This window comes from Salvelinus fontinalis, chromosome 8 (assembly GCF_029448725.1).
Source record: "Salvelinus fontinalis isolate EN_2023a chromosome 8, ASM2944872v1, whole genome shotgun sequence".
Classification (NCBI taxonomy): domain Eukaryota; kingdom Metazoa; phylum Chordata; class Actinopteri; order Salmoniformes; family Salmonidae; genus Salvelinus; species Salvelinus fontinalis.
Window position 1 is genome coordinate 9,166,614 of NC_074672.1, and position 13,748 is coordinate 9,180,361.

Genomic DNA, 13,748 nt, shown 5'->3' on the forward strand with positions numbered 1-13,748 from the left:
TATTTACACTTGTGCATATATTTATTCCCATATCTTCCTACTCTCTCTCCCAGGGCACACTGCAGAAGTTTGTGGATGACTTGTTCACAGTGATCCTGAGCACTAACCAGCCAGTTCCCATGGCTGTCAAGTACTTCTTTGACCTGCTGGATGAGCAGGCTCTGCAGCACAACATTACAGACCCTGAGACCATCCACATCTGGAAGACTAACAGGTAACTCACTACTACTACTACTGGCTCATTTGCTTTTGAACACCAAAGTGTTTCCTGTCCTTTGTAAATACAGTAACCAATACAGACCTGGGCTCGTTTTTTTATACCAATATCAAATCATTTCTGGGTAACAATTAAGTACCTTACTGTAATCGATTTCCATTGAAATGGGCAAAAATAGCTTTTTAACAAAACTATTTCTCAAGCAAGAATTTTGCTAGGACTGTCTGGCCCTTACCAAAATGTACCATGGTAGTACAATAAAAAAAAATCCATGGTACTATCATTGTTTTCTGGTCAACTCCATGGCAGGAAAATAACATGGTATTTTCACCAGTACCATGTTAGTGAACAAAAAAAACATGATGGTACCAAAGTATTGTTTTTCATTGTACTACCATGGAACACAAATGTACTGTGGTAGTACAATGAAAAAAGGCCATGTTTTTGTGCTAGCAGCATGTGAACCATGAAAGCATGGTAGTTGTTTACAATCTATTATCTTGATGGTAAAGTGACCAAAAATGTAGTAATTTATGGTACTCACATAATGCAACATTGACTTCTCGCTCTGCAGTGGCAAAGCGTAGGCCTAGAGTACCCTCTTAAACCCGTTTAGCTCATAGCGAAAAACCACATCACACATGATCTAGTAGTGTACCATCTTAAACCTTCTGATATGGTATTGTAAGAAGAATGGAGGGGTAGTGGTGGAGAGTCGAATCCAAAATAATTGCTTCCTCAACTCCTTCCCCGTCAGCTCCCATTTTCCTCGAATCCTAAGATTCAGTTTTTTTGCAACGAGTCTGAGTAGTTACATTACAGCCTTATTCTAAAATTGATTAAATTGATGTTTTTTTCCCCCTCATCAATCTACACATAATACCCCATAATGACAAAGCAAAAGCAGGTTTTTAGAAATTTGTGCAAATGTATTAAACATAAAAATAAATCACATTTACTTAAGTATTCAGACCCTTTACTCAGTACGTTGAAACACCTTTGGCAGCCTCGAGTCTTCTTGAGTATGACGCTTGGCACACCTGTATTTGGGGAGTTTCTCCAATTCCTCTCTGCAGAGCCTCTCAAACTCTCTCAGGTTGGATGGGGAACATTGCTGGACAGCTATTTTCAGGTCTATCCAGAGATGATTGATCGGGTTTAAGTCTGGCCTCTGGCTGGGCCACTCAAGGACATTCAGAGAGACACTCCTGCGTTGTCTTGGTTGTGTGCTTAGGGTCGTCGTCCTGTTGGAAGGTGAACCTTCGCCCCAGTCTGAGGTCCGGAGCGTTCTGGAGCAGGTTTTCTTTGAGATTCTCTCTCTACTTTGCTCCGTTCATCTTTCCCTCGATCCGGACCAGTCTCCCAGTCCCTGCCACTGAAAAACATCCCCACAGCATGATGTTGCCACCACCATGCTTCACCGTAAGGATGGTGCCAGGTTTCCTCCAGACGTGTCGCTTGGCATTCAGGCCAAAGAGTTCAATCTTGGTTTCATCAGACCAGAGAATGTTGTTTCTCATGGTCAGAGTCCTTAGGTGCCTTTTACTGAGGAGTGGCTTCCATCTGGCCATTCTACCATGAAGACTGATTGGTGGAGTGCTGCAGAGATGGTTGTCCTTCTGGAAGGTTATCCCATCTTCAGAGGACTTCACAGAGGAACTCTAGAGCTCTGTCACGATTGGGTTTGCCTAAATAAACTAGTACATTTCATAGATAAAAGAAGTAACTCAGGTCTTGAAAATATCGGCAACGTTTTTCTCCTCCCTATCCTCGCTGGACTCTCTTTCATTCAGTTTAGTCTTCACATCAGCAAAGAAGGACTCCGTTTCAGAAACTCAGTTTATATAGAGGGCCTATCACTCTTTCACACTGTGGTAAATAAAGTCAGTTTGTTATTTAGACATTTTTTCTGTCTCTTTTTAGAGGGAGAGACACCAAAAGCCCACAGTACCTATATTTTTTAAATCGTCAGTCCACATGTCGAGTGTAATTGCACCATTTGTATTTACTGTTATCTCAACTCTGGGACCACCCGCCAGCAATTTTTTTTGTTGTTGCCTGATGCAGGACTCTAGTGCCTTAAAGAGAGACTCTTGGACTGAAACATTCACACCTCCATTAATTTACCAAAATATAGTCAATTTGTGCCACAGTTCAGACTACCGATAGATCAGCGTTGTAACTCCCCTTGTGATAGTGTGGTGCAATGACAGAATGACGCAATTTACCACCATCTGCCACCATCTACCACAAATTGTCGCGGCATAAGCTCAAAACTTTTAATTGAGCAACCACTGTAGTTAACTCCAAACGTGGTTATAGCGTTGACTGCATGCGGACAGTGAATTCAGAGACAGTCAGTGGCTAAAACACTACAAACATACTTTTGCCAGACCCCGTGAAGCAATTGTAATGAGTCTACCACAACATACTAAACAGTTTCCTGATTAGCATGGGGTAGTCTGTGTTTAATTTCATTGTGTGTTAGAAATGCAGTTTGAGATCATTTGTGTGCAGATTTCGCCAGTGGTTGAATGGGGAATTGGGCTTCCCGGGAAAATGTTGTCTGAGGTTGAAACAGTAACCAACGGAGCTTAGCGAAGGGTCAGTTGTTGAGGAATTGAACTATCTTGTGAACTTATTTTTTCTCAAAGGCCCAGTGCAGTCAACACTGAGGTTGGAATAATACTGTAAAATTGTGCAAATGATGATAATGCCCTTTTAGTATACGGTAAATTAGCTAATAGACCAATAAGAAAGAGTTCCAAACCTCTCTGCCAATAACAGCTAGTTTTCAGTTTTCCCCCTCTCCACTCAGACCACTCCCAGACAGTCCTAGCTAAGTTCTTGCAAGAAAAATCACAGTAAGGTACTTAATAGTTACCCAGAAATGATTTGATATTGAAATAAAAATGGCTACATTGGGGCCTCCCGAGTTGGCGCAGCGGTCTGAGTCATGGCATTGCAGTGCTAGAGGCGTCACTACAGACCCAATTGGCCCAGCATCATCCGGGTTAGGGGAGGGTTTGGCCAGCCGGGATGTCCTTTCCCATCGCGCCCTAGCGACTCCTATTGGCGGGCCGGGTGCATGCATGCTGACTTCGGTCGCCAGTTGTACGTTGTTTCCTCCGACACATTGGTGCGGTTGGCTTCCGGGTTAAGCTAGCAGTGTCAAGAAGCAGTGCGGCTTTGCAGGGTCATGTTTCAGAGGACGCATGGCTCTCGACCTTCGCCTCTCCCGAATTCGTACTGGAGTTGCAGCGATGGGACAAGACTGTAACTACCAATTTGGATATCACGAAATTGGGGAGAAAAAGGGGTAAAAAGTACAACAACGAAAAATGAAAGAAATTTATAAATAGATCCAATATAGCCACTTAAAAAAAACAAAAAATTGTTGTACATTTTTTGTGTAGTGTTTTGGGAATCTGGGCCCAGGGCTTTGTCATTGAATAGACTTAAGTTATTTCTGCATTTTATATGGTGCGACTTGTTTGTTGATTTGTTTTCCCACCAGTTTACCCCTGAGGTTCTGGATCAACATCTTGAAGAACCCCCAGTTCATCTTTGATGTTCAGGCATCAGACCATGTGGATGCTGTGCTGTCTGTCATAGCCCAGACCTTCATGGACTCATGTACCATCGCAGAGCACAAGCTGGGCAGGGTGAGCCAAACACAGGGAGAGGAGACATTACAGATGATGCTAAGGGGGTACGGAAGGTCTAGCAGAAATTAAGGGAGAGTAGAGATGCCAGGGGTTTTTAAAGAAAGAATACTAGATGGAGAATGAGAGCATGCAGATTCTCAACATTCATGTAACCATACTGTGTTTTGAGTATAACATGTAAATGTTTTCCCCCCTCTAGGACTCTCCTATCAACAAGTTGCTGTATGCCAGAGATATCCCACGGTACAAGCAGATGGTAGAGAGGTGAGAATACACCAGGCTCTTGCCCTCCTGATTGGCAGAGCAGAGAGGGCACCGCCACTGTATCAGTGCCATGCAGCGGCCACACTGAGCCTGCAGGGCTTCTTCTATGGAGAGTCTGTCTGGCAACACGCTGCACACACCATTGCTGTAGCTATACACTATGGTTGAGGAAACTCAGTCATACGAATTCTACTGTACAGTCTTGGCCAAAGGTTTTGAGAATGACACAAATATTAATTTCCACAAAGTTTGCTGCTTCAGTTTTTTTAGATATTTTTGTCAGACGTTACTATGGAATACTGAAGTATAATTACAAGCATTTCATAAGTGTCAAAGGCTTTTATTGACAATTACATGAAGTTGATGCAAAGAGTCAATATTTGCAGTGTTGACCCTTCTTTTTCAAGACCTCTGCAATCCACCCTGGCATGCTGTCAATTAACTTCTTCTGGGCCACATCCTGACTGATGGCAGCCTATTCTTGCATAATCAATGCTTGCAGTTTGTCAGAATTTGTGGGGTTTTGTTTGTCTACCCACCTCTTGAGGATTGACCACACGTTCTCAATGGGATTAAGGTCTGGGGAGTTTCCTGGCCATGGACTCAAAATATCAATGTTTTGTTCCCCGAGCCACTTAGTTTTTTATGGCAAGGTGCTCCATCATGCTGGAAAAGGCATTGTTCGTCACCAAACTGTTCCTGGATGGTTGGAAGAAGTTGCTCTCGGGGGATATGTTGGTACCATTCTTTATTCATGGCTGTGTTCTTAGGAAAACTTGTGAGTGAGCCCACTCCCTTGGCTGAGAAGCAACCCCACACATGAATGCTCTCAGGATGCTTTACTGTTGGCATGACACAGGACTCTGATGGTAGAGCTCATCTTGTCTTCTCCGGACAAGCTTTTTTCCAGATTCCCCAAACAATCGGAAAGGGGATTCATCAGAGAAAATGACTTTACCCCAGTCCTCAGCAGTCCAATCTCTGTACCTTTTGCAGAATATCAGTCTGTCCCTGATGTTTTTCCTGGAGAGAAGTGGCTTCTTTGCTGCCCTTCTTGACACCAGGCCATCCTCCAAAAGTCTTTGCCTCACTGTGCGTGCAGATGCACTCACACCTGCCTGCTGCCATTCCTGAGCAAGCTCTGTATTGGTGGTGCCCCGATCCTGCAGCTGAATCAACTTTAGGAGACGGTCCTGGCGCTTGCTGGACTTTCTTGGGCGCCCTGAAGCCTCCTTCACAACAATTGAACAGCTATCCTTGAAGTTCTTGATGATCCGATAAATGGTTGATTTAGATGCAATCTTACTGGCAGCAATATCCTTGTCTGGGAAGCCCTTTTTATGCAAAGCAATGATGATGGCACGTGTTTCTTTGCAGGTAACCATGGTTGACAGAGGAAGAACAATGATTCCAAGCACTACCCTCCTTTTGAAGCTTCCAGTCTGTTATTCGAACTCAATCAGCATGACAGAGTGATCTCCAGCCTTGTCCTCGTCAACACTCACACCTGTGTTAATGAGAGAATCACTGACATGATATCAGCTGGTCCTTTTGTGGCAGGGCTGAAATGCAGTGGAAATGTTTTTGGGGGGATTCAGTTCATTTGCAGGGCAAAGAGAGACTTTGCAATTAATTGCAATTCATCTGATCACTCTTCATAACATTCCGGAGAATATGCAAATTGCTATCATAAACTGAGGCAGCAGACTTTGTGAAAATTAATAATTGTGTCATTCTCAAAACTTTTAGCCACGACTGTAGTCATTAGCATACAATGGATTTCAGAAAGGGTTAGGGCTAACCCATTTATTAGAAAAGATTAACAATACATTAGGTATTGGGGATTGGGCTCTGCTCCTTCAGGGTAGCTCTATTCCAGAGCAAAGCTTCAATATACAGTCAGGCCCATAAATATTTAGACATTGACCAAGTTATTATTATTTTAGCTGTCTACCACAGCATATCGGAGTTGAAATGAAATAATGAATATGAGCTGAAAGTGCAGACTTTGAGCTTTAATTTGAGGGTATTTACATCCAAATTGGGTGAACGGTGTAGGAATTACAGAACTTTTTATATATGGTCCCCCCGTTTTTAAGGGACCAAAAGTAATTGGCTGATCGGCTATTCCATGGCCAGGTGTGTGTTATTCCCTCATTAGTTAATTTACAAGTAAGCAGATAAAAGGTCTAGAGTTGATTTTCAAGTGTGAAGTCCAAAGAGCTGTCACTGCCAGTGAAGCAAGCCATCATTAAGCTGAAGAATCAAAACAAACCCATCAGAGAGCAAAAACATTAGGTGTGGCCAAATCAACTATTTGGTACATTCTTAACAAGAAAGAACCCACTGGTGAGCTCAGTAACACCAAAAGGCCCGGAAGACCACGGAAAACAACTGTGGTGGATGACAGAAGAATTCGTTCCCTGGTGAAGGAAAAACCCCTTCACAACAGTTGACCAGATGAAGAACACCCTCCAGGAGGTAGGTGTCTCTGTGTCAGTCAACATTTAAGAGAAGACTTCACCAGAGTAAATACAGACGGTTTACCACAAGATGTAAATCATTGGTAAGCCTCAAAAACAGGAAAAACAGATTAGAGTGTGCCAAACAACATCTAAAAAAGCCTGTACAGTTCTGGAACAACATCCTATGGACAGATGAGACAATGATCAACTTGTACCAGAATGATGAGAAGAGTATGGAGAAACGAAGGAAATGCTCATGATCCAAAACGTACCACCTCATCTGTGAAGCATGGTGGAGGTAGTGTTATGGCGTGGGAATGCATGGCTGCCAATGGAACTGCTTCCCTTGTATTTATTGATGATGTGACTGCTGACAAAAGCAGCAGGATTAATGATGTGTTTGGGGCTATATTATCTGCTCAGATTGTCAAATGCTTCAAAACTCATTGGACGGCGCATCACAGTGCAGATGGACAATGACCCGAACCATACTGCGAAAGCAACCCAATACTTTTATATAATCCAAGAAGTGGAATGTTCTGCAATGGCCAAGTAAATCACGTGACCAGAATCCAATTGAACATGCATTTCACATGCTGAAGGCAAAACGCCCCAAGAACAAGCAGGAACTGAAGGCCTGGCAGAGCATCACCAGGGAAGAAACCCAGCATCTGGTGATGTCTATGGGTTCCAAACTTCAGGCAGTCATTGACTGAAAGATTTACAACCAAGTATTAAAACTCACAATTTAATTTATGATTGTTAGTTTGTCCAATTAGTTTTGAGCCCCTAAAATTGGGGGGACCACATTAAAAAGTACTGTGATTCCTACACTGTTCACCGGATTTTGGAAATAAATACCCTCATATTAAAGCTGAAAGTCTGCACTTTCAGCTCATTGTTTCCCTTCAAGTCCATTGTGGTGGCGTACAGAGCCAAAATGATAACTTGGTCAATGTCAAAATATTTATGGACTTACTGTATAATAAAATAACTACAGGCAGTGAACACAGTATTCTATATATCTCCCCCTGCAGGAAGGAACATGGAACCAAACAGGTGGAAGCTGGGGTGGTGGTGGTTAGCAAGAACAAGCAAACACATACTAGCAGTAGCAGAAAGTGGCAGAGGATGTGTGAGCAGGACCTGGTCAGTTTAAATAGACCGCCATATTAAGTGTTAGCATCTGATCTGCACCAATCTCAGACAGGTTAGCATTTTTCGTCATGAATCTTGTTCTGGAGGCAACTCTGCAGTGGTCATTAGCTGACACAGCCACAAAGTCATAAAATCGGATTTTAAACCTAACCCCACTGCTAACCCTAATGCCTAACCTTTAAATTAAGCACATTTTTGTTTTCATTAATTATTACAATAACTGGCTCCATCTAGCGGAAATCGCTCAGATCTGCCTCCAGGACAAGATTAATCCCAATAAACATCAACTTGCCAATCTTAGCTGATGCATATACCTGGGTTTCACTTCTGAACCGGCTTCGCTTTATGGATGAGTGGTGTATGAGTGTATAGCAAATGGATTTTATGAAGGGTGCACAAATCTCAGATTTCCATTCCATCTCTATTTCTTTCTCTCTTTTCAGATACTATGCTGACATCAGGCAGACAATTTCTGCCAGTGACCAGGAAATGAATTCTGCTCTTGCAGAACTGTCTCGAGTGTGTTACATAAACATTTTTTTTAAACACTGTGGTGCATGTTTTGACATTTTCTGCTGTAGGCCTTTTCCGTTTAATCTTTGGTTGTTTTTGCATAGAGCACTTAGAAGTTATGAACCAAAGTTTTAGTATTTCCACCTTTTTTTACAGAATTATGCTGGTGAGGTGAACTACCTTGTAGCCCTGCATGAGCTGTACAAGTACATCAACAAGTACTATGATCAGGTGAGTCCAACATTTCTATCCATTGGTTTTTGAGGCCCATACTTGTAATTTCTATTTGATGTTAAGCTGTTGAACTTAACTTGTTGAACTTAACCTGTTATTGGTATTGTCTCCTCCCAGATCATCACTGCTCTAGAGGAGGACCCTACAGCTCAGAAGATGCAGCTGGGCTACAGGCTCCAGCAGATTGCGGCTGCCGTGGAAAATAAAGTCACTGACCTATGATAACAGAGTGGCCCTGAGACGGGACAGGCCGAGACCCTGAGGAAAAGACACCTGCTGAGAGGAGTAGTCCGAAAGGAAAAGAATGTGTGGAAAGGAAAAAGACCTTGTGCATACAGGGTGTAATTTCCCTCTCTTTTTGGCAGACTGAAGGAAGTAAAGAAGGTTGAGGGGCACTCAGTGGTGCCCTTTCTCTTTTTGCCATATCTGTGTAGAGTTACTGTGCGTAGATTCTCCTGACAAGCTGCACAGGAGATTTCCATAGCAACCTGACTACATTTACCCACTGCTACTCAGTGTGTACATACATAGACATTATCCTGAGTAAATGAGCAAAGCCCTGTTGAACTCTCTGGACTGCTGCAGAGTTTCTGCAACACAAACAACGTCTTACTGGGATGAAATGGATGGATAAAGCTTACAGCACTAAAATTAATTGAATAGCACTTATTGCATTGATGCTATTGTCATTGACTTGCTAGTCCCTTCTGTTTCCCTGAATCACATTTACATTTACATTTAAGTCATTTAGCAGACGCTCTTATCCAGAGCGACTTACAAATTGGATCACATTTTCAAAGTCTTACTTTTCTGGTATAACTATCCTTTGCAGACAATGTGTGCGGTAGTATTGTCTTCACTCATCCTTTTCACTCCCCATTAATGTTTTTGACGATCTACAAAGTTTTTCTGCGTCATGTAGTTGGACACTAAAGAACAGACTGCTTTCAATACATTGTGAAAATGTTAGGTACTCCATGTGCTGACTTTTATGGTCACCCAGCTTTGACATTCTCTATGATTTGAATGTTCCTTTCCAAAATCGTGTATGATGTACAAGTAATTTTTGTGCATTTCTGATGGTAATTCTACGGTTCCCTATAATTGCAGTAGCCAAGCTGTTATTTTCTGACCTAATGCTGGGATAATGATAGACATCTCTAGCTTAAACCTCCAGAGAAATCTCAGCTAGTTAATGTTCAATCTGCAGAATGTTCCTTCTCTTAGCAGTGTGCGAGACTTCACTACACATTATCGTTCAATGGCAGACTAGAAGGTGCTCTCAAAAAGGTGTATTTTGTGAGCAGCCGGAGCTAGTAACCAAACACAACAATTCACAGAACCGAATGTGATCGAACAGTTTGTTTTAGAAAATGGCTGGTTATGTGACCAATATGACATTTTCTGTCAACACTGTGGGATGCAATGACTAACAAGCAACACCTGTTTGCAGGTTTTTCCGACACGGATTATTTGAACAAATCACGATTTAGCAGGGTGTGTGTCTTTGGAATTTCAGAAGGGTGGGGAGATGACATTTGTCCCTCTGACTTAAAAGAAACTTGCAGAGAAAGGGGGGTGGAGCTAACGTTCTGCTTCCGCTCCTCATTCTAGTATCTTTTCTCATACATATCCCCCCCAGAACTTGAAAGAGTATCTGACGCAATTACGTAAGATTTTAGTTCTGGGTATCCGAGATTAGTATAGCTGTAAAGGTTGAGCGAAAGGAGTTTGAGATAAACAATATTATATTGCCAATCTCATAAAACTTGCAGCATGACATGTTTTTAGTCTCAACAATGAATCCTTTAGCCCAAGGCCTCATCACTGACCTTTTTTATGACTGAAATTAAACGGTAGCCCTATTGTTTGATTTTCACTAATACAACATTTTAACCCTCAAGCTACTGACTGGAGTCATTTTGACCCCATAGGTATATTTATCATAGCCCAAAGGTTGTTTATTAAAATCTTCAAATTTCTAATGACTTGTTCTTAACAAATCTAAATCCATGGTTTTTGTGTTTCTGTATCAATATGGGAGTCATTCCACCAATTCGATGTGTCATTTGGTTGGATTTTTTGTTTTCACCTCATTTTAACATTCTGTCATAAAAAGCACATGTTCAACTTAATAAAAAACGTGTTTTCGCATCTCAATAGGTTAAATCAAAAATTACTATAGTAAGTGCCTATTAAGTGCCAAATAAAGTGACCTGGTAGACGATTTAACCTTAAATCAGCCATAACTCTCCTTGTGACCGGGGGAATGGAAGCTTGTTGTGTGCAACAGGGAGGGGCAATTTGAGTGCAAGCTTCAACATTTTTTTAAAATATTAAAACATTTCTAGCCTGTTTATCTATGGGTAACAGGGTTCACATGTTATGCTCGACCCATTCCGTTTCCCACCAGAAAATGGCCAAAAAGAGTAGAACCATCTCACCTGTTTTTACACAAATTTCATTATCAGATGTTCAATGTTTCTTTTGAAACATTGAGTTCACATAACAGCGTCCACCTTAAAATTAGGGATTTAAAAAAAAATTTTTTTTTATTCATCACTAAATAAATAATTTAAATAAATACTTTTCAGAAATTACTTTGTCAAAGTAACAAAATAACCAGGGCTACACAATCATGTGATAACTTTTATAGAAGTCACAGATGATGCACAGAGGGACATGTCAAAATGCTGAATTTTGGCACATTAGCAAGTCTTTATATAAAAAATATGCTTTATTGAATTGTGCATGTGATCTATATTAAAAGGGCACTTCATTGAATATAACAGGCTTTTAAAATTCATTTTTGGCGCAAAAATTCGACTTAAAATGTCAAAAGGTACTAATTTTGTGGAACAACCCATGGACTATTCAGAAATTCAATTCCTTTTGGGATCGTTTTGACCCTAGCCAAAAACACTTCATTTTGTCTATAGTAATTTGATTTAAAAAATGACTTTTTATTTGAATCTAGGTTTCTCTAGAGACAAATACAAGTTATCCATAGGGTGGAGGGGGACCTGTGTCAGTGATTTTGATCCAATACAGATCATCTGCAGAGATACAGCTCCCCATGTAACTTACTTGCCTAACATTGTACTTTTCTTTACCGCGTATCGTATGACTGTACTACAAAACCAAAATTACTTTTATTTTTGTGCATATAAAAATCTGACGACGGTGTACAAAGTATGCCACTGGTATAAATACTTGATAGAACTGCAATAGAGAACTCCGATACACTCCATCTACATAGAGAGCTGTATTGGTATGTATTCTCTGAAAAGTTGTTATTCTAGGGCAAATCCCCCAAAAAGTATTTATTTGAATCCAGGTTTCTCTGGAGACATAATATTAAGTTATATGTATCATCAGAGGGTGGAGGGGGACCTGTACGAGTGATTTTAACCAAATAGACCGATCACCTGCAGAGATGGAGCAGCTTATGGACTCGCCTATGGTTATAAATCAAATCAATCACATGTTTTGTAGGCAACAGGTGTGGACTAAAAGTGAAATGCTCACTTACGGGTCCTTTTCCAACAATGCAGTTAAAGATTTTTTTTTAAATAGACACGAGGAATAAATACACAGTGAATAACTAAGTAAAAATAAAGAGTAGTGGTAGCTGCAGTGTGTGTGTGTGGGGGGGGGGGGGGGGGGGGCAGTGTCAGTGTGTGTGCATAGTCAGTGCAAGAGAGTTGGTAAAAATAAAGGGTAAATGCAGAAAGTCCGGGTAGCCATTTTAATTAGGTATGTAGCAGTCTTATGACTTGGGGGTATAAGATGTTCCGGGTACTTTTGGTTCCAGACTTGGTGCATTGTTACTGCTTGCCGTGCGTCCTGTAGCAAAGAGAACAGTCTGTGGCTTGGGTTGCTGGAGTCTTTGACAATTGTTTGGGCCTTCCTCTGACACCGCCTGGTATAGAGGTCCTGGATGGCTATAACTAGGTATGACTGTGTACAAAATCTAAATTTACCTTAGATATATGCCAATTTGCAGTCAAAACAGCACAGAACAGTCTGTCGGTCGTATTAATACTTGGTAAAACTGTAATACGGAAACCCACTACCCTCTAAAATGAACACACAGTGCTGTGTATTCTCAACGTAAATGTTACATAAATTCCCATATTCTAAGGGTGCAAGAAACTTGTGATATTTTGGATGCTATACCATTTGTTTTGAGGTGTCTTTGGGCATGCTTTTTGAAGCATCCTGCCATAGCCTCCTGCCATAGAAACATTTATATTTTAGTTTTTACAGAATATGCAAATTAACTCATTTAGCTAAAATAAGTCTGTTTTGGTCTCTTTTTTTCCCCAGATTACATTAATTACATGTCTAGAGTTTTAATAAGAAATATGTTGATATTTTGCTATGACTGTTGCTTTTTCAAATATAGTTTCTTCTTGGGGTAACAAGGAACCCAGATGGTAATCGATGTATGAAAATATTTTGGTAGCTTGAGGGTTAAAATATTTTTAGGTTTTAAAATTGTATTTATTTATTTATTTTCCTGTCTGGTTGGCTGCTGGTTCGTTATCTATTTACGAAGACCAAATAATCAATGGAATTACAATGAAATCCATTGTTTGAAAGTGAGATCCGATTTAATGCAAACGCCTGTCATATTCTTCTTTGGTACTGATGACATGGTCCACAATGAATGAATTACACTGTTCTTTTTTTAATTTTTTTATAAATGCAGTAGAAGCTTTATGTAGGCCTATACTGGTCATGTTTTGACTTTTGACCCTTTGATTTTTGTTACTGTGTGTTTGTGGGTTGGGTAAGGGTATACTTTACAAAAAATCTGAGTATCAAAATTACGACTCGCATTACATTCTGGGACTACTGCTTTTTGACATGTCAGTTTTTACATACATTTTTAGATGTCAAGCTATAATAAGGGAATATATGTTCGTTAGTAATGTAGAGCAAGTTATGTTGGCGATTTTAAAGTACATTTTTGTCATCTCTTGCCTTGGACATAGCAAAAGCAATCATTGTTTGTTTTCCTTGCTAAATTCAAACATTATTTGGATTTCCTTGTAAATACTTGAATGATTTGTAAGTAAGCCTACCATTTAGCTTTCTCTAACTGTTTGATAGGTGTGATGCAATAAAATAGTCCAAATGTCAATGTAATTTGTGGTTTTGTATTTAAAGTGATCATTATAGAAATGTGCTGCCAGTTTAGGGCTTTGAGAGTACCTCTGTTGT

General features: G+C 40.6%; 1 protein-coding gene across 2 annotated transcripts in view; it reads left to right on the top strand.

Moving 5' to 3' along the window:
* The window catches only part of LOC129860484 (plexin-B1-like), a 55,683-nt gene extending 43,505 nt beyond the window's left edge, over positions 1 to 12,178 (top strand). For both annotated transcript variants that reach the window (XM_055930894.1, XM_055930895.1), the window contains 6 exons: positions 54 to 214; positions 3,735 to 3,882; positions 4,085 to 4,149; positions 8,216 to 8,291; positions 8,442 to 8,516; positions 8,637 to 12,178. In XM_055930894.1, coding sequence (XP_055786869.1) covers positions 54 to 214; positions 3,735 to 3,882; positions 4,085 to 4,149; positions 8,216 to 8,291; positions 8,442 to 8,516; positions 8,637 to 8,741 — 630 coding nt within the window. In that variant the 3' untranslated portion in view covers positions 8,742 to 12,178. The remainder of the gene's footprint in view (positions 1 to 53; positions 215 to 3,734; positions 3,883 to 4,084; positions 4,150 to 8,215; positions 8,292 to 8,441; positions 8,517 to 8,636) is intronic.
* Positions 12,179 to 13,748: the final 1,570 nt, after the last annotated feature.